Source organism: Struthio camelus, chromosome 3 (assembly GCF_040807025.1).
Source record: "Struthio camelus isolate bStrCam1 chromosome 3, bStrCam1.hap1, whole genome shotgun sequence".
In the NCBI taxonomy this organism is placed as follows: Eukaryota; Metazoa; Chordata; class Aves; order Struthioniformes; family Struthionidae; genus Struthio; species Struthio camelus.
In genome coordinates this window covers 35,284,366-35,305,384 of record NC_090944.1, presented here as the reverse complement: position 1 = coordinate 35,305,384, position 21,019 = coordinate 35,284,366, and the positions used below count along the sequence as shown (strand labels likewise).

Genomic DNA, 21,019 nt, shown 5'->3' with positions numbered 1-21,019 from the left:
AATGGAGAAATCACTGCAACAACTAGAGAAATAAAATCTAAAGTGCTTTTTAGTAGTTTTCCATCTTAAAGCCAAATATATTCTCTGTACTAACAACACTGAAGCTGTGGATTTATAGAAGGAATGGATTTGGCCCAGATATTTTATGCCGTTTTCTCTTATTCTGTGCTTGTGTCTCCTTGCCTAGTTACACTTTTTTCTTGGAATACTGTTTAGTAGCTTTCCTAATCACATCTTAGATTTCTTTTTTAAGTTTCCCATGCTGTAAGTAACATCCAGTTGCACATTTCACTTTCTCTAATGTCAGTAGTATGTTGCAATTTCGGCTTCATTGATAGTTTTCTGTTTCATGAAATCCAGAAGAATTAAGGCCATTCTGATTTAGTGGACTGACACCTAAAAAGTGTTGTGGCATTGCTTCCATTATTGCGCATCTGTGCATCTGTGTTGCAGATACACTTCTGCCCGTGTAAAAAAATACACAGATTACAATTTACTTTAAATGATTATTAGGTCTTCATTAGATTCTACTCTGCTACATTATTTTTAAGTTTCACATTTGGAACTACAATGTGTAAAACAAAAAGAAATTTGAGTTCAAGGAATATGAGAAGACAATCATCTTTTTCCCCATTTGCCAGTTGATAACAGGCTTGCAAATTTGTCTTTACAGACAAATAATTAGGTTCAGAAAACAGTTTAGATATACCTAACCAGCAGATTGTAGGCCCATCCAAGGATAATACTCTGTGTAGACTATTATTGTCTACTTCTCCCGTCCTTTGTTCTCCTTTACATTTTCTTTTTTGCCATTCTTTGCCTCCTTCAGTGCATAAGAGCAGTAAATACAGTGCTGGCAGCTCACTGACAAGAAGGGAGAATGATAGGAATAAATCCTGTGCCCCTGCATTCACCTCGTCCCTAAAATTTTCCATGGCACTTGGCAATTTTCTCTCTTTCACTGTTTTCCTAGTCATTGTTTGGTAGTTGTAAGTCCGCCTGGCCAGAGCAATAGCCTTTTTACAGACCTCCTTTTATCAGCCCAACTGTGTCTTGTTTAACTTGACTATTTAAATGGCTAAGAGTCAGCATCATCCAGTTCTGAAGTGGACTGGGCAGTAATCCAGCTCTTTCTGTTAGAGACAGACATTCATTTTTTTGGACTAGAAACAAATTACTTCCAAATGCTGGAAATGTAAGAAGGCTTTTCAGAAAAGGTTTTCAGGTGTTTATAGAACAAATTAGTATAAAATAGTTTTCAAAATGCTAAGCCCAATTTAAAATAAATATTTAGTACTTTTAGGAGTTGTCAAAATATCGCACTGGAAAGCTGAAGTCACTGATCTGTTGCATGCATAAAAAAAATAATGAGGGCACATTGGTGTCAAATTCCCCATGCATTTTTCTATTGTGCCTCAGCTGGATTGCATGCCTAAAAAGTAGTACTTTGTCTTTTTTTTTTTCCAGGAGACTACATGGCTTGCTGTAGGTTTGATGAGATGCCTGCCGGTAGCAAGCAGAAATGGGACTGATAATTGTTATTTGCAACAGTTTTCAATTCACTTTTTGAAAATCAGAGTCTAGATTATCAAGGTGACTGGAAGAGGAGGAATTTTTGTTGGTGTAAAGTTTGTTTTTTGTGATTCATTCAACATCGCGTAGGCACTCTTTATTTCACAAAGACAGTCTAGTTCTCTGCATCTATTTTACTTGTCTCTTTTGTTTTTGTAATGTCTTGCTTCTTTCTCACGCACCATCCAATTTACACAAAATGAAATGGGATTTCAGCAAACAGGTAGTTTCCTGCACAATTGCCTCGTCCTAGAGCTGCCCCATCCTTGCAAGCCCATCTGTCGTCCCTTTCAGCCCCCTACCCCTTACCTGCATTTCGTAATCCATTTCCATCTCATAAGCTGTCCCAGTAGTTTTGGATATCACACTAGATGAATAGACACTATGTCGTTCCTTTAACATGTTTCCAGTCTCAGTACTTCCTCACCTTCCTATTCTAGTTATATTTTTCCCTTTTTTTTCCACACTGCTCCCCAGACCTCACTTACTGTTGTCATATCTCTACCTTAATCAGTCACCTTTCTCCTTTGAGCTGCCTAGGTCCAGCAAAGTGTTAATTGGCTACATCTATACTAGTAAATTAAGTATACCTGGACTTGTCTGGCACTGAGACCAATTAATATGAAAAGCCTGCATCCATAAAATCAAATTATTACCCTCCAAAATAGGGTCACCACTTTCATACAGCCAACTATGAATGGTCCCTAACCTATGCTAGTTCCTACAGCGTGCCAGAAGTTGTGCCAGATAACAATTTGATTTGGTTACTCTCTGGAGATCTGTGGAGCTGTGGAGAGCTAGACTGTCCTTCTGTGAACTAAGGAGTGCCTGTGTGATGTTGAATGAGTCACAAAAAACAAATTGTTACCAAAACCAAATTGCTACCAAATTTGTTACCAATTTGCTATCAATTGCAGACAGTGGACAATTGAGTTCCAGTTGTTGGGAGTGCTCCCTGACACTGTTTAGTTTACTGGTAATATAAATAGCCACAAGAGAGCACAGCCTGTACAATAAAAGCACAAAAGAGCGTTTTCTGCTTTTGTTACCAGTGGCTGTTTTACAATGTCCCCAAAGATGAGATTTAGGAGGTTCTAGTCTGCTCTGAGAATATACTGTGCTGCTGGAGTCTTTGGAGATTTCCACTGCAGAGCTGCAAGAAGTTTTCACTAAACATCTCTACAGTGTATGTAGAGAGTGTATATCTCATCTGTATGGCCCAAATTACAAGTCCTTGATCCAAGCCACAGGGACCTGAGCACTTAAAAGAGAGTATATCATAATTTACTAATATGAGGAAACCAGTGTATTTATGTTATTTTGAATAGCTGAACTATTTTGTCTAATTTTTTCTAAAGCAATATTGTTCAACGCAGATATCCATCACACAGAATTTCAGTTCAGTTGGTAAAAAAAGGCTGTACGCAACTCACCATAGGATCTGAATATGGAAAAGGTTGGCCACTCTCTGTAATTGGCATGGCTAACATGCTGATTTAAATTGAATTTCTAATTTAAACATACTGCAAGATTGATGTCTGTATGTAAAAAGTAATCATCTAAAATATATTGTAGATTCATACTAGGTTTGTATTAACAGATCTCTGTTATGTTTCTGTGATAAAGATGTACTTACGATGATTCTAGGACATATATTTTTAGGTTATCTGTAATCTAGAACATGAGTAAGCTAATACTTGTGTATCTTGCTTTATATTTTCATCTAGTGTTTTTCTTGATTGACTGTGGTATAGTCTGATTCCTTTCACTTTTTTGGTTTTGAGCTGACATGCTGACATGCAGCACACTAAAAAGTTATGTAGTGCAATGACAAAAATAACATAATATTTCAATGTAACTGTGAAAGACAATTTTCAAAAGTTTGGCGAGGATACAATTATTTAAAGTACCTTAGTTTCTTAGTCTTCAGGATTTGATTCCTCAATCAGTTTCTTGGGCTCAGACTGAAAATCTTTTTAATTGTATTTTCAAAAGAAATTATTTTGATAAGAGCTTCTTGACATATATTTTTTAAATTCTCTAAAAATTACATTGCACTTTGATCAGGCTGTAATTCTGTACACATCAGCTAGAAGGAGATAAATGGCTTTTAGACGTGTATATTTTTCTGCTCTGGCAAAATGACTTCCCCTCTCTTTTTTCCCTGGAGGTTTTTTTTTTTTTTTTAAAGTTTAATAGTAAGTGTAAAACAAGGACAACATTGCTACAACACTTCCCAGCTAGAAATGGTGCTTCTTTTCCTTACCCTATGAGTATGCGTCTTTTAGTTTATGCCTGGAAAAAAAGGTCTTGCCTTGCAAGCTCACATTTAGAGCCATTTAAGGGTGAGGCTAGTTTGCCATGGCAGGAACAGTCCTGGGAAATAGCTGCAACTGGGTCAGAAATCCCAGTGTCTCCAGTAGGGAAGAGCAGTATTTACAGGATGACGCTTACTTCCTTTTTGGGCAGCTCTACAAACAGCTGTGCTGAGGGGGTGGACCTAAACCTCTGGCCATTCTTGTATATTTATGACTCCGCAGAACCAACTCTATTATGATCCAGCAAGCAATGAAGGAGGGAGATTTACTTCATGTTGTTGAGATACATAAGGTGGCTTTAAGCATAATTTCAGGGTGTTTCCTGAGGTAAATTAAAGCGCAGAAAGTTCAGAGATATTATTATTAGGCAGATTCAGGTTGCTGAATTCACTCTAAATTAATATGTTGGATAGATCTTTGTGGCCACGTGAAAGCAAGTGACTATTTTGCATAAGTGCAATAAGTCCGATGACTTGATCAAGACAGAAGGCAAAGCTGATGCAGTACTTGGGGTATAACAATCATATTTGCTTTCTGCGCTGTGCAGAAGCAACACTGAACCAGTCTTCTGAATAGTTAATTTGTCATTTATGTATTTGTTTTATTTTTTCTTTTGAAATATTATAGTGTAGATTGAAGCAGTTGGGCTTTCAGAAGGAAAAAGATTTAGATCATTTTTCAAGATAAATGATGAGTGATAGTTTTATACACGCTGTGATTTTTGCCAACTTTCATATTTTCCTGTTTATTAAATTTTTCTGCATTGTTGCTTAGTGCAAGTGCTATACAGTGACAGACTGAGAGGCAAATGACAGACACACAAAAAGTCCTCTTAAATGCACAAAGTTAGCAATTACAGAATGAAAGAAACATTTTTCTCTTTAGAAAATTTAGAATTTACTTGCACTAGCAGTTGTAACAAATGGTAAAAAATTTAAATTTAGTGTAGCTCCTCATCTTAAGAATAAACCAAATGAAAACAAGTAGACGATACAATGTTCATTTTTAGCAAAAGATGAGGTGCTAAGCTGATTTTTTTTTTAAACAAAAGCAGTGTTCTAGCTTTACTGTTGAAAGATGTTTTGGCTAAGCAATTTGAAACGATTTTTTTAAGAAAGGGAACTTTATTCAGAGTAAGGAAGAGAAATTTTCAAGGTAGATTACATTTTGGGGCTGCCTGCCTTCTGTCTGGACCAAGTCATCTGACTTATTGCACTTATGCAAAATAGTCACTTGCTCTCATGTGGCTACAAAGATCTATCCAACATATTAATTTACAGTGAATTCAGAAACCTGAATCTGCCTAATAATAATAGCATTTTATTAGTATATTGAAAGGCAAGGTTCTTTCAGAGGTGTTGTAATAACAGTGATGAAAATGATAAAACTGATACAATTATGATGGAATAGTAGGAGAAGATGAGAAACTGTCACACTTACTGTTAAAGTTTACTGCATTATGATGGAAACTATGGTAGAGAACTTTGTTTTAAATAAAGATTCCATTTTCCTATGGATTCTAAAAAGATGCTTTATTTGATCACATTTGCTTTGGTCATTTTGCTGTAATTATTAGCTGTTTAATCCCATGCTGGAATTCTATTCAGGGCATTATATTTTAGCACAAAATGGAAAGTTCTACTTCCTTGAAATTATATGGATGAATGAATAAAACATATATTCCAGAGCTCTTAAAGGGGGATGGGGGGGTTGCGCCTTCGTTCTGAATCTTTGCCGTAGAAGCTGTATTTTCCAACAAGACATTACTGCTCCCATTTACTAAATATATTTGGCTGTGTGCTGAATCAGATTAAGCCTGTGCATGGTTGTTGGCAAATTCAGGGCCTATTCAGCGGGAAGGTATGGAATAAAAAAAAAAGTACAGATAGAAAAAAATTGCTGGTTTTTGTTACAAAAGGTGTAGAAGAGAATAATCACATGAAAAAAAAAAGAAATATCTAATACTTTATTATACCACAATGTCTATTAAAATATTACCATAATTTTTGCTTAACAAAATGGGAACATAGTCATTATTCCCTCTAGAGAATTGGGTATACATGCCAAAATACGTTTGTTTTTATATTGTTGGATTTTTTTCCTTTGCAATGATTTTCAGAACACAGATACCATGAAGAAAAAAGAAGCAGTATAACTACAGTAAACATTTTAGAAATTACCCATCTGAAGTCCCTCGATCTCGGGTAATTAGAGGCCATACTGTGGAGATTGACAGGGTAAATTACCAGCTAATGTTTACACAACAAAACATATGCCCAGTACAATATCCTACACTGATGTTACTGAAAGCAGAGTCCGGAAATGTACAGTGGAAACAAGACCTGGTACTTTTCGTTTGCCAACACAAACAGCAATTACAGCACAGTGTGAGAGAAGTCATAAGAAATACTACTGCATATCAGTAGTTCAACAAAGTCAGCACTTTTGTGTAATTGCAGGGGAAAAGGGCTGAAAAACATTACAGATCTCAGCAAGAAATGGCCCTCTATACTTTTAAACTGATCCTTGATAAAACAATGCTGGGGTCATGAGAAGGCTACTTTGCCAATTTTGCTTCACTGTGGGATCCATTGACATCTGGCTGAGCTGCGGAAGCTGGAAAACTTCTTTAATATTCTCTTGACAGTAAAATGGACATGTGGAAAACATTCTAATCTGTTAATCTTTGGTGCTCCTGAAGAAAAAGGACATTTGGCTTTATGCTTTGTGATGATAAATATTAAGTCTCCAGATCTAGCTGTAAATAAGTTAAAAGCATTTGAATGGAGAACACAGTTCTTATTTTCCAAATAGAGCAGAAGATAGATATGCACCTGCATTATCCAGATGATGTAATAAATGCCAGTTTTTTTCCAAGGGTAGTTTACCTCTTGGCAATTTACTTTTCTTAATAGTGAGTGTGTTTTGTCAGTGAATACTAGGGAGCAATATCTCTAAATTCTTCTTACTCTGCATACTAAAATAGAGTAAAGTATTATTTCACTCAAGGGATTATGAAAATAGAATTAAAAGAGAATCAAAATTATAGTTATACTTGAAAAAATCTCAAAGGTGTTGCTTTTTATTTAAGAGTATTAACAGTACGTATTATTTTTGTCCTGGACTGTAAATACAGTACGAAATAAGAGTGAATGGTGCAGATACATATCTATTCAGCTTTAGGTAGAATATATAAGTCCTCATTTCTGTAATGAGATATATCTCTAGAAATAAGAAGCAAGAGGAATCTATCACATATATTGTGAATGTGAAGCATATAGCTTATATGTTAACATCAAATGCAAAAGTGACATGGATTATGAGAAAACTACTAAACTAGAATTCAAAGTCTTGCAGATTCTTGTAGTACGTTTTGAATTCATCTAAATAAATAAAGCAATACATAAAAATAATATATTTATAGATTTCATGAAAGTTAAAGTGGTTTCCCAGTTCTGAGTAATAAATTATATCAATATAACACATGCACTCTATTGGAAATACTTGAGTTTCTTTAGAATCTTTAGTACCTTTAGTTTCTTTAGTATCTTCTGTTGCAAAATTAAGTAGCCGCAGGAGTTAACAGGACTGTTACTTTTGTGTGTTTTCTTGTTTGCTTGTTTTTCAAAAGGATGAAAACAATAACAACCAGTTAAAAAGTTCAAGCAGACTTTTGATCTTTGATACAATCAGGTCATTTTCTCTCTGCCCACTTATCAGTGAATCATTGCTTGTTATTAAGACCTGTTTAAACACTCACAGTAATGATATAGGCTTGAAGTCCATGCCCTTACACAAGCGAGTTCCCAATAAATAATAATTTTAGTCAAGTAAGAATCAGTCCAATCCACCTTGGGTAGTTGAGAAATTTCAAGGTGTCTGGGTCTATACAAAATAATATGTTTTTCTAAAAAGTAGAACTGTGCTGGCAAGACATTAAATCTTGCTGTTCCATAAGCAGATTGAAAGTCCAGGAAAATCTGATAGAAAAGTGGAGGGGAAAAAATGAAGTCAGAGAGGGGCTTCTCAGTGACATGCACAGAATTCACTAACATCGCAGTATTTCTGAAGTAGCTGAAAACTTCAGCCTCAGCAGAATCTTTGATTTAGATGTTCCCATGTGTTTATGCACAGTGCAGGTTGGGTCTCAAATAAGAAAAAGCCATAGACAGGAATTTTGTGGCTCACTGGCTGGGTGTCCCACATTACCCAAGGTTAGGGTATTTATTCAGAAGGAAAGTGAGCAGTTTTGAAATTTCCTCTCTGTAATGGTTGAAAAGAAAACTTGAAGCCCAGGTTTCTGAAGCCTAGTACTGTAGTATGACTGCAAGACTATTGGGTATATTTATGTGTGTGCATGGATTGGCTATATGTGTGTGTGTTTTTAAGCTCCACTGCTGAATCTGCTCCACTTCTAAGCTGAATATTTCTGGGACAATTGTTGGGGGTGGGAGGGAGGGGGAGTCTGACTCTGGCCTAGCTTGATATGTTTTAAATAGGTGAAATGAAACAGAAGAGGTGATACTGGTTACAACAGAAACCTGAGCAACTTTCTGAAAGACAAAGGTACTGACATCCAAGGAAAAACCTTGGAAACCTGAGATTGCACAAAAACGTATGTAAGAGCGGCCGTTCCCAGGACAGAGCTGTCTCAGCAGCCACTATTTTATTGCTTCAGCAATAAGCCCCTCACTCTGCAAATGCACCTTTAGACAGGAGGCTATTTCTTGGTCACCTTAAAACAACAACTGTGAAAAAGAAACTTCTGAGTGAATGTATGATGTAATATTAAAACTATTGTCATACTAAAAATTAATTTTTTGATAGCTAACGAGTCTCTAGAACCAAATTTTTTGGCTGTAGTCATTGAAGATGATTAAAGGTTTGCGTATTTTTTTAGTAGATACTTGCATATCTAAAATAATGCAGGTTTGTCTTTTCTTGGAAAAGAAATGCCAACAGTATTTTGCAGTGGGCTGTTTTCTACACATACTGTATTGCACAGAGATTTTTTTAGCGAAGGCTAAAGGAAAGGAACTGAAACAAGGTGTTCTTGTGATGGATGGTGTCATCAGTATTAAAATGGAGGGGGAGTATTCAGCTGCCTTAAGTTCTGATGAGCAGCAGATCATTTAATATGTCACTAGTGCCATCAAGTTTGGGGTAGCAGCCAAAACCTTCAGATAGAGCTTTTGACATACGGCAGAGACGAGAGAAACTTGGATTAAAGTCTGTTTACCAACTGCTCTTATTTATCATCACATCCAGGAAAAACAAGTGTAGGTCTAGTCGCCAAGAGCTGAATGGGAACATGACTAAAACTCTCTGATATCTGAAAAGGTCTTTCACTCTGTATGCAGAAGCCTGCTCTGCAGTTGCACTGGAAGTATTGGGTGAAGCTGAATTCCTTGTGGAAGAAAATGGCCTTGTAGTAGGACTAACATGCATCAGGGTTAGTGTCTGGCAACGTAAATTGGGGCCTCATGTTTAATCTGCCTTAGCATCCCTTGGAGAAAGCTACGCAGAGGAAGAAGAGGCTGGCATTAGGATACATTTTCAGACCTCCAGAGATCCCATTAGAACTCCTGATGTCTTGCTGCACGTCCTCTCCACCCGTGTTGATTCCTTGAGGAATCCCTAGCTGCCACACCAATGAGCCAGTGGTAGTTTTCAGACTACGAAGACCACACATGTTGCATGGGTGATCAGCCCTTAGACATGGGCCGATGATACTTTTGCAGGAAGACTCACAGCACATCTGGAGAAGAGCCCTGGGGACATGGGGGAGGTCCCCCTTCTCACTGACTGGGTGGCAGGTGGGTGTGATTTTAGAGATAACTTGGGGAATGAAAGTCAAAACAAAGTGGTTTTTGTGGGTGGGTGATGTTCCTGACTCTAGGGGAGTCAGGTGCTGCTGTGTGAGGGCTCCGGCTGAATTAAAATCAGATGGAATTTTACATGGTGTGCTACCATTTCATTCCTTTAGATACCCTAATGCTGACATACTGCTGTACTAACATGGAATGAAATAGTTCTGCTGTACTTTCGCAGCTTTCTTATAAACACCATCATTGCTACACATTTGTTTTATAAGAATTAATTTTTCTGCCACCCACCTACATTGTTACAAGCTAATATCCTCTGCCACGTGGTGTGTCATGCAGAAAAGAAGTATTCTTTTTGTGCAAATTAAGGGAAAACAGGCTTCCAGGGAGAGCTTAGATGGGCCACCCAGCACAAGTCACTCGGTGAAGCAACAGGAATTGGTGTTTCAGCAACTAGAAGAGCTAAGAGTTTGCAGAAGCTAACCAGGACCAAAAGACAAGATTAAAAGAATTTGTAGTTTCTTTCTAAAGCATAGATCCTGATAAAGCTGATACCTAAGACAGATGATCTAGGTTATATGATCCCTGACCCTAGGAAAAAGTAACCTTTCCAGAAACTTACTGGCTCAGCTGAGTTTGTGATGCTCAGATCGGATTTGCCATTTTCGCTGGTGGACTCACATGCTCCATATTTCACACATGCACTTCAGATACTGGATCAGTGCCTTTCCTTGATTCCCCATAACTGCACTCTGTCCTTTAATCTCAGCTAATGTTCTGTAGTTCAACAGTTACGATCAACATCTTCTTTTTATTTTAATGGGTACCTCTCTCCTCAGCTTATCCTCTGTGAGACATCTGCTGCGGAGTGGGTAGATTTTGTTTCTTCTTCAGTGCCATCGATGCCAAACATTCTTCAATCTCAGTAAAATTTTGCTCTCCTGGAAAACCATCACTAACTTTACCATCAAGTTAAGTAATCTTTTTGCCTTCCCTGTCCATTCCAAGCCCTCAGGTTATTCTCAGGTTTATTTTTAATCAAATACCTGGGTGTGTAGCATGTGAGGGTGGCTGCATATAGGGCACAGACAACCTAATGCAATTGTTAGGTCTCCAGATTAGGTGGTTCTCTCCCTGCCCACCCTGTAGCTGGGGACTCTGTAGGTCCCCTTTCCCTTCTGATCCCAAGATTATTACTCTCTCTGCTGTACTTGTTTAACTTGTCTTCTGTGTCCTAGCCTGTATCTATAAAATGGATACTGTACATTTTTAAATTGAATTATTTCACAACACATACCAAGCAGACAGACAGTTAAACCACCAGAGGTTTACTTCAGAGAAGCAACTTCTGCTGAGGAGCGCCTGGGGCAGTAACTACTTACTGCAGATCAGCGGCAGCTGAGCTGGGAAGTCTGGCAATGCCCTGGGTTGCTTTGAGGGGGGAGGAGGGAGAATGGAAAGTAATTCTGTGCTCTGATGGTCATCTCATCTTCATGCGGTTAGAAAAGACCTTGAAATGTGTCTCCTGCTCCCCCTGCAGGCTCCGTGATCCTTAGCAGGGGCACAGCTTCAATTGTGTACGCCTCTAGATTAGCAAATCATGATGTCTTGTGGACAAAAAAGAGTGAACGTAGTCAAAAAGGGAGCAGAGTAGGTCTGCACGGGCAATGCTAATAGTGATTTCTAAACATCTGCTTCCAGATTTTAATTTTGTTATGGTGTAGGATTTTGATTATGACTTTCTAAGCTTTTTAAAACCTCAAAATCAAAACCAAAATCGCTCTTATGCTTAATGATATTGCTTCCCCCAGAACATCTGCAAAAGTTCTCTGAAAAAACAGGGTCCACAACACGGATCTGAACTGCTGGAGCCAACTGGTGAGAGGCTGTTACTGCCTGTGCAGGTATTGCAGCGTAGGCCGTAGACACCCATAATTGATAATTTCAAAGAAATTGCTCCATAGTCCTTGTTGAGGTTGAGGGAAAGAACATGGTCAGCCAATGCTCTCTTGGGCTGGGCAGCACTGCCCAGTAGATGGATCCTCAGGCGTTTTAGCTCCCTGACTGACTAGTTTCTAACTTATGAGGTACAACTTTCATAAGCTTATAACTTAGCCCAATCTGTGTGATCTCTTAAAAACAAAGCTATTCCTGTACCAAATTTCAGCGTGTAAAGCTGCAAGAATGTTTCCATGAAGTTGTTCTTAAAATTTTTGAATGTTAGCACAAAAAAAGCATTTTCTTCCCCAAAACTTGTTCTCGGAAGTGGCCACATCCAGTTTTGCTGAAACTTTTGAAACATTCCAGCCTGAGGCCTGGACAAGGCGTGGAAAGTATAAGACCCAGCAGTTAAAGGTTGACAAAGTAATAAACAACTGAAAGTAGGGACTCATGATGAAAAGTGTTAGGGAACTTTAACTCTAGGTGTCATTGCCAGCTTTGCTTATAATAAATGTGTCAGTAGCAATGTGAAAAGATGTGTGCAATAAGTTAAAGGAATGCTATATTAACCTATTTTATGCAGCACATTTGCCCATAAGTTGCTTGCATCTCAGTACATTTCAGGAGAAGAGGTTTTTGTTTTTGGGTTTTGGGTTTTCTTTTGCTGAATGTATTAATTTTGTAAATGCATGAAGCAGGAAATTATAGACGTTAATGTAACAGTGACACCTTGTGGTCAGTAGTGATGGAGTTTACTTTGAACAGTATTGTTTTCTTCTGTGATGCCCTTTAGCAAGCACAGAGAGAAAAAGAAGCAACAAAGAAATGCAATTGGCTTTCAGGGTTTCCACAAAAAGAGATGATGTCCCATTTTACTGCTTTACATGTAAAAATATATACTTTCAATTGCTCAGTTACTTAAATAGTACTTGTTTGTATGCTTTTGCCATATTGAAATAAAATGGCAAACCTTGATTTTAGATAACTTGGCGATATAACTCGTGGAATGGTCTCACAGCCACCTTACAAAGTGTTTACTGGAATAGTTATTTAAATTTCTGTGGTAATCCATACCTCTACAGGAGAGATGCCAGAAGAAGGGTTTCTCCCTGAGGGTAAACTACATGGTGATGGGTAACAAACTGTTGCCACAGAGACACGATGATATGACGGTGCCACACTGTGTCAAGAGTGACAGTTAGGCACTGACAGGGCTGCAAGATTGGGCAATATGACTTATTAATCTTGTGGCAGCCTCTATGTGGACAGTCTTTGACTTAATGTGTGCTGCTCTTCCTTGCACTTCTTCCTCTCTTCCTTCCTTGTGCAAATGCTGAACTGATATAGCAGTATGTTGTTATATCTAAATGCACCTGACTTTAAGGCACTGTGATACTGAACTTCACAATGCTGTGATCCCTAAAGTTTCTAGGATAACAGACCTGTTCCTATTTTGTGCATATACAGTAGCATACCTGGGATACAGCTTCCTACCTAGACCTCCTGGATACTTCATAAGTGCAAATGATAAAAAAAATGAGTAAGACAAAAGAATCTAGAATATAGGTTTCAAAATCTCGTAGTTAAAAAAAAATCTTAATCTATATGAAACCTTGTTTATAGTTTCTGATTTATAGGCTAAGCATGCCTGTAGTTAATGATGCTGAACTGGCCGTTTTTAAGAGGGAAACGAAGTTACATTTCTGTCAGATGAAACTACGCTTAAGATGAGTAAAGAAGCAGTCTGATTGTCCCAACAAGAAGTTAAGGGGAGGCAGTAAACCAAACTGAGAAACATGAAGCATTTATTATTCACTGGCAATAATGGTTTCCTGTTAAAATTGACTATTATTATTTGACAAAAAACGATGAATTTAGTTCCTTGCTCTCTCATTGGGAAATTAGGAAGTTAACATGGGACAGCAGCAAAAAGTCTTCTGCCTTCTCCAGAGAGTAAGCTAAAGCCAGCCAAAGCTAAAGTTTGGAAGGTGTTCAGAAAGCACTATCAGGGATTTAGTCACTATCAAACCTCTGCAAGTGTCAGAAGAGACTGGAGCACTTAAGTTGTCCTGGAAGCCAAGCTATCGTTTACCCACACACATCACCATAGGTAAGCAGCTCAGTGAGTGCTTGTCTTGGACATGTCCTATGAAATAGCTGCAGTGTGGATTCTCATGAATCTCAACGTAATTTAGTGCCTGTCAGAAAGTGACAATGAGACTGCAGGCTTTTTAAGGATCTCATATGGACAGTGAATGTTTTGCGAGCTCAGACTGCTGAAAGGCTTGAAACTCATTATCTCCCCTAAAAGCCTGACAAGTATTGTGCATGTAATGGAGTCCGAGGCCTTGTTTCACGCTCTCCCTTGATTTCTAGCTCTTCCTTTAGAGTCGATTATGCTTTTCAAGGGCTGTAAAAGCAAACAGATTCATAGCTGCTCAAACTTTCAGAGACGTTATTTATTAGGTGCGAGTTCAGACTCTATGCTGGGACAAGCTAGGCTGTAATATTAACCCTAAAATTAGTTAGTAGTGCTGCTGAAGAATGTTTTCAAATATCTGTTCTTAGTGTTGTAAGAATAAAGCTTGGAGTATGGATTATTTAAGGACTTTTTGAACAGGGCCACGCTGGAGATGAACTGCTGTGATTCCACACATGAATCAGAAAAGGCACTGTATTCGCTTGTCACTGAAAGAAGGACCTCATGCAAGAGGGACCTGAGCCTGTGCTGATATAGCAGTATATAACAGTAGACTTATTAGCAGAACTGTTGTAAAGAGAACTTTTAAGCACAATATCTTAAAAGTAAAGAGGCATCCACTCATTACATATTAAGAGCGTTGATTTCAAGATATGTCAGATTTGGAGGTTAGTCTGAGCTGCTGTATATAGCACCATGAATGTTATTACTACTCCCACTGCTTAGCCAGCAGAAGGCATCACATTAATGCTCTTGCATCCACATAGGGAAAATTGGCTGAGCTTGTTCCAGCTTCCAGTGAAGGCAGTTTGAATTAATTCAGATGAGGCTGCCTGAGAATGTTAGGTTTGCTTTGACAAAGATGTGTACTTCATGTTATTTTTATGTTGCCTCCATTGCTGTGAGACCCAGTACCCCACCAGGTATTTGTGAACACTTTCAGTAGATACTAATAAGCAATATGTACTTCCATATTATAAGATTTCCATTCCAAATTCTCCCCAGCTTTCAACGGGCATACTTTTCTGCCTGTTTCCAGAAGCCAGTTTAATTGTCAGCAAATACAGCTTTCAGTTGATACTTTTCCCATTTTTGCACAAAGGCAAATGTTTCATGAGATAATTTACTAGCATTAGAAAGTGACTGCTTATGTGATACTGAAGCTGTTCCTTAGTCTGTTGACATGCCTTGGGAGTTTGACAACTGTGATGTACCTCAGCACACTGTCTATCTATAACTTTTATCCCCATGTAAAAGTTAATGAAAATGAGTGTATCAAGGAGAATGCTCCCTGTTTAGTGGTTATGCCATAGTCTGCCAGCTGGATGGAAACTCATGAAGGACGTGAAGTCCTTCTTTTCCTTTTTGAAACACTCATTTCTGATGGAAATTGTCATTTCTGATGGAAGTCTGAAAAATCTAATTGGAAGAGCAGATTTGATAGTGGGATGCATGCTTATATTGTACCAGCACATCTACACATTACTCTCCCTTATTTCTTCACCAGATCTTTTTCTGTAGCCAGAGTGTTTTCAGTAAGAGGCCTTAGGTGTGTTTCTGCAGAGATGCTTGCAAGCCCGACAGCTGCCATTTTGCACTCGAAGCAATGACTTCCAGAATAAATGCATGAGTCTTAGCAGCTAGGGCAAAGGAGACAGAATTTCTAGTCGAAATCTATCATGAATTCATATCCTTTGTGTATTGACGCAGATGTGTTGTATGACACATGTTCTGACCAGTGGGTTACACAAACAAAGTGTGTGACAAGTGGCTGAAATGTGAAACATGTACTTTGGTGATTCACTCCATAATTCACAGATTAGTGTACTTTTAAGTACAATATACCCACTTAAAGAGCCTCATTGTGTGAACAATAGGAAACAGTACTGCCTTGCCTGTCACAGTTATGCACTTTATCTCCTTTGAGATCATTATTAGAGCTACCTATCTTAAGACAATTTTCCCTGTTTTAGAGCAGGACCTGGGAAAACACTTCTTTGTGCTGCTCTTGCTGTTAGCCTCCAAAACTGCTGGAACTTTAAGCAGCCTATAAGACCGATGATAAGACTATGGAAAGCACTGTTAAAACAAGAAGCAAATGCAACAAAGCCTTAGGGAAGATTATTTCAAAACTAAAAAAACAAAACAAAACAAACTACACATATAAAGTGAGTCTGATGGGCATATTTGGAAAGGGGGCTTAGCAACTGCAACATGCAGCACATCATAATCTTTTGGCTACCTTGCCAGCTGGTTGTATTCATGGCTGTGAGAAAGAAACTCAGGCTCCCAGTTGAACATACGGGAACAGTTAGGTTCCTCAGAATGAAAGCAACAGAAATCAGCTTGCTCTGCAGTGAGGTCTCTAAACTAATCTGTTGGTCAGTTGTTTTTCCAAGCCCTAATTTAAATGAGCAGGCTTAACATTGCACATCAAGAATTCCCTTAAAAATATTCAAAGTGAAGATTAGAACCTATGTCCATAGAGAACTTACATGATATCCAAGCTATCAGTTATTCCAAGCACCTTCAAAACTGGAGCCTTTGGCCACTTCTCCAAGACTGTGCCAGGAAGTTTATTTCTGGGGGACTGGATCTCCTCTAGATTGGTGACTACTAAAAGCAAAGGGCCAAACTCACCAGAATAAAGTTCTTTAAACCTTTTTTCCGGTTAATTTGAACTCATAAACTCTTTAACAGATGTGTCAAAATATAATTCTTCCTTAAACTGTAGTGTTTAACTTGAGTGAAAATATCTTGCAGTCTCCCCCTAAAGCTAGAAAAAAAAACTTCCTCAAAATTATTTACATACTGGTTTCACAACCTCTAATAAAGAGGAAACGCAAAGAAAATCAGAAGAAAGAAAATGTTAAGAGGGACTTTCTTCATGGAAGGATAGCCGTTAATATAAAACACATTTTAGAGGATAGATGTCCCAAAATCTTTTGAAAGACACAGTCAGATGCTAATATTAAGACGTCCATCTTACAAATGCTTATACATATGCTTAAAATTACACATTTGAATAAACACATTGATTGTGTTTGGTTGTGTGTAAGCCTTTGCAGGATTAGATGCAGGCTACTTAAAAACAACATATAGGGACATAGAGAGAAAGCATATAACTGTGTTTCATTCTAAAACAGCATTATCTTGTCTGCCAAAATCCAATGAATTGGGTCATTGGTTCTCTGTTCCATTTCCTGTGTTTGAAGAGTCTTACCTTAAAAAGATGTCAGGACTAAGGCCATTATAGGGAATTTCCACTGAGGAACATGTCCATTTGTGGAGAAATATGCATTTTATTTATGGTAACTAGCATAGTCTAATATTTATGAATAATAAATAATAATCTTTGGTGATATTGCATTTTTGTGCTATTATTTTCCAGATGGGAGTTGCTGTTGTGGATTCATCTGTTGCAGGACTGGGTGGTTGTCCCTATGCAAAAGGTGCTACTGGAAACGTGGCCACAGAGGATGTGATATACATGCTTAATGGTTTGGGGATCAATACAGTAAGACATCCTCACTTTCTACTTTTTGAAACTTTAAGAGAAAAAAAGTATTTTTCTACAAAACATAGGATTCATACAACTGACAATCGCTTGTGATGTACAGTAAGTTTTGCCAGCTCAGTGGTTTAACAATGCTTGACAGATAACATGACTAATGTTTTCTACACTAGCAATTTAGAGCAAAACTAATTTGACTATTTGATGGGAATTTGAATTAACCCTCTCTCTCCGTTGCTAGAGATATGATGAACTCAGTAGCAATTGCTTTCAGTCAATGTGCTGCCTCAGTCACCACAAAAAGTCGCTAGTGTAGACATTGCCCCAGAAGGCTAATACTCTCTTCAGTGGAAAGATAAAGGGGATCCCTGCTTTGGACAGAGGGGATCACAGAGCTTTAGATTTGGTTCATAGTGCTTATTAATATTTTGTTAAATTTTTCTATCTTCAAAGTAAGGACAGTGGCTTTTGGAGCCAAAGCACAGGACGGTGCTATTTGTCACATACCCGCTTAATATCTTTCAATATTGTAAAAAATTATTATTGCCTAGAACAGTGGTGCTGACTTCTGCAAGCTTCCAAATCGTTTTCATTTCCAACCCTGTTCTTGGAGGAGAAGCCAAGGCAATTAATCTGCCTGAGCTGCACTTAATGAACCTTACCAATGAGCCTCCTCCTTTCAGCAGCACAAATCTAGTATCCCTGCTTTGGTTAGCACGTTAATTATTCAGTATTCCTGGGAATCTGGTAATGCTACCTCCTCCAATGGATGCGGTCTCTAGTCTTCCTGTTAGTCATCGTTGTTCTAGAAATGTGGCATAATGAGTTTTGACTAACTCAAGCAATGCAATGACTTTACATTTAACTTAGGCATTGATTTTGAGAGAATCAAGTTCAAAGGAGAATATGTAAAAAACTACCAAAAAAGGAACGTACCTGATTTGTATTTAAACTAGTGTAGGAAGAAATTTAAAAAACCTGGTTTCCAACATACAAAAAAATAAGTTACTGGGGAGCTGTCTATTACTTGCCGTTCAGTGTGGCAGGCATGTTAACAGTCTTCCTTGGCATAAAAGATCATAAAACTTGTCTCCAAATCGTACATCCCCTGCAAACTGTTAACTCGTATTCAGTACCTTACAGAGTGTAATGTAATGTTTATCTGCTTTCATGTGCTTCTTGGGGAGTTCTGGTTAGATGTCAGATAACTGTATAGGGAAAGTTTAATCACAAGTGCCCATTATACAAGTGGACTCTGTTTTGAACTGTTTGGAGGTGCTGAGGGGTTGCTTTTTCACAAATAACATGTTTATTCTTTTAAAATAACACAATTCTTTGGAATGAGGAGGAGAAATCATGCATTTCAGTTCACACTGTTCACATTGCTGTGCACCTTTGAGACTTAGGCTTTTAGTATACTCTTTCCTTGGGCAAAATACCCGTTGACTTTTCTAAGTGATTCCTAGCAAAAGGAATCAATTAGATAAAATGATACTGATTGATTAAATGAAATGTACCTGGTTCCAGGTTGGTTGATGAGATTTACTAAACTGTGAACAAACTGGTCTCCAGGCAATCTAACTGATCCTAAAGGCTGATACCAAACCCTGTGAAGATAAATGTCCGTTTCTCCACTGTCAAACATATTTAGTTCTCTCTGTTTTTCATTTTTAAATTATGCAACAGCAAAACACTTCACACTTCACAGCAATTGCTTCTTGACCCTTTTGTGTCCCATTAAGAAGAGATATTTTCCTGAATTTAGGTGTAGAGTCTCAAAATTATTATATTAATATATTAGGTTTGGTCTTGCCATGCTGATTCTTGTTGGTACCATGGTCAATTCTGTAATCATTATCAAAACCATCTGTTTATATGTTCCTTTTTGTATAATGGCACATATTGAAATTATAATTATTAATGCTGTCCCTTTCCAAGGAGCTGCTTCTTTTGTTCCTTTCAGCTATGCACTAAAGCTCTCATTTTTCAAGAAGTGGAGGTCTTACAGCTGAAGACTGAAGTCATTTAGAATGTCAGCCAAAGGATGGACAGCATTTAGGTGTTCATTATCATGGTCAGATTGACTGGATGTATCAAAATAATAATTAATGCTTGTTTTAGTGTTCTTCAGAAGGCGTAACCAAAAAGTGGCGTGTGACATTGTCTCTAGCAGGGTAGAGGTGAAGTGAATTTCTAGCAGAGTCCATCTACAAAGAGATTGATTTGTTGTACCATGGTAAATGAAGAGACAGTTATGTCATAGATCATTAATGCTTTTGAAAATTTGTAGGGAGATGTACTTCATATGAAGACAGTTTTCTATATGGTACCTATGCAACTACAGTAGTAGTACTTGTGGTTATGATGCCTTCAAAGTGCTTAGCAAACCATAAGCCTTTCTGAGAAACGACTATTAGCTTCGCATTACCATCAGCAAACCCAAAGTTCAGAGAGATAATAGACTTGGTATTTATGAATGCTGAATGAGAACTGATTAGTGGAAGTCAATGGGAGTTAAAGGATTTGCCTTCTTGCAGAAGCTGTTTCGTTTCTTACAGGGTTCTGAGTTAGGTCGCTTGTCTAAGATTAGAGACACTATTGGAGATACATGGAAATATATTTGCTTGTGTTTCATGGTATCAAAGAATAATTCTGAGTGTATGGAGTGTTTACCAAACACATTTAAGCACATTTTTGAGCATCTATCTGAAGACATATTGTTTTGACACAGGAATCTTACAAACATCTGTCACTATTTTCCCATCCCCATCTGTGAATCATGCTTGTAAATACTGGGTTGTGTGCCCTCATGGTAATCCTCTTTGGTTTCATGACACTTACATAAGAAAGAAAATTTAAATGGCAGAGATGCTTGTATTCCATTTAGTGAATATGAACTGTGAACATATGTTTCTTATCAACACATATCACATTATGCAGTGTTACAGTGCTGAAAATGTGAATTTTCTGTAGCTATTTTCTTTTTTATTTTGACATCTTCCATTACCTAACTACCAAGTATGTCTATGGTGGCATGCTTCTCATTTTGTCCTAGTAAAAAAGGATAGATGTTGTAAGAATTTTTTAGATGACATTATGAACAACAGTACTGTACAAACTAAAGCTCAGTAATGACCAATAAAGGATAAACAAAATGAGCTGAAATCACCCTTGTTATAACCCATCTGCAAAGATGTCAGAGTTATAAAAGGGTATATTTGAACAATATGTTTTAGATGGTGCTAATTACTAGAGCTGATCAGAAAGTTTGAAACATTTGTTTCAAATTAAAAATGTTGTTGATTCTGTTTCCGTGAAATAATTTCTATTCTCATTAGCATTTCTGCCTAGCCGTAAGGGTGAAAAAGGCAAAGATTGCTGCAGAACATGGAAATAAGTGCTAGATCCAATAAAGGGTTTAAGCATCTAAATCAGGTCTATGCACTACTAAACTGTAGTGCATAAATCCATAAGTGTTATGAAAGTGTATTTCCAGTGCAATACATCTCATATGCTTTAATACCCAGGGACACACTTCCCCCAGCTTTGTGTAACTGTCTGCTCAGTGTATTGACAGTTCAAAATCCCTTCTTTTGCATCCCTTCAGCAGGAACTTTACTGGCTTCTAAATCCCAGTCTTTGGAGCAAG

General features: G+C 37.8%; 1 protein-coding gene across 4 annotated transcripts in view; it reads left to right on the top strand.

The window, feature by feature from the left end:
• Positions 1–21,019, top strand: part of HMGCLL1 (3-hydroxy-3-methylglutaryl-CoA lyase like 1) — an 87,281-nt gene that overhangs the window by 60,037 nt on the left and 6,225 nt on the right. For 2 of the 4 annotated variants that reach the window (XM_068937397.1, XM_068937393.1), the window contains one exon: positions 17,248–17,373. In XM_068937397.1, the coding sequence (XP_068793498.1) occupies positions 17,248–17,373 (126 nt within the window). Of the gene's footprint in view, positions 1–1,467; positions 7,248–17,247; positions 17,374–21,019 lie in introns of those variants that run through there. The other 2 variants (XM_068937395.1, XM_068937394.1) reach the window with 2 other exon arrangements.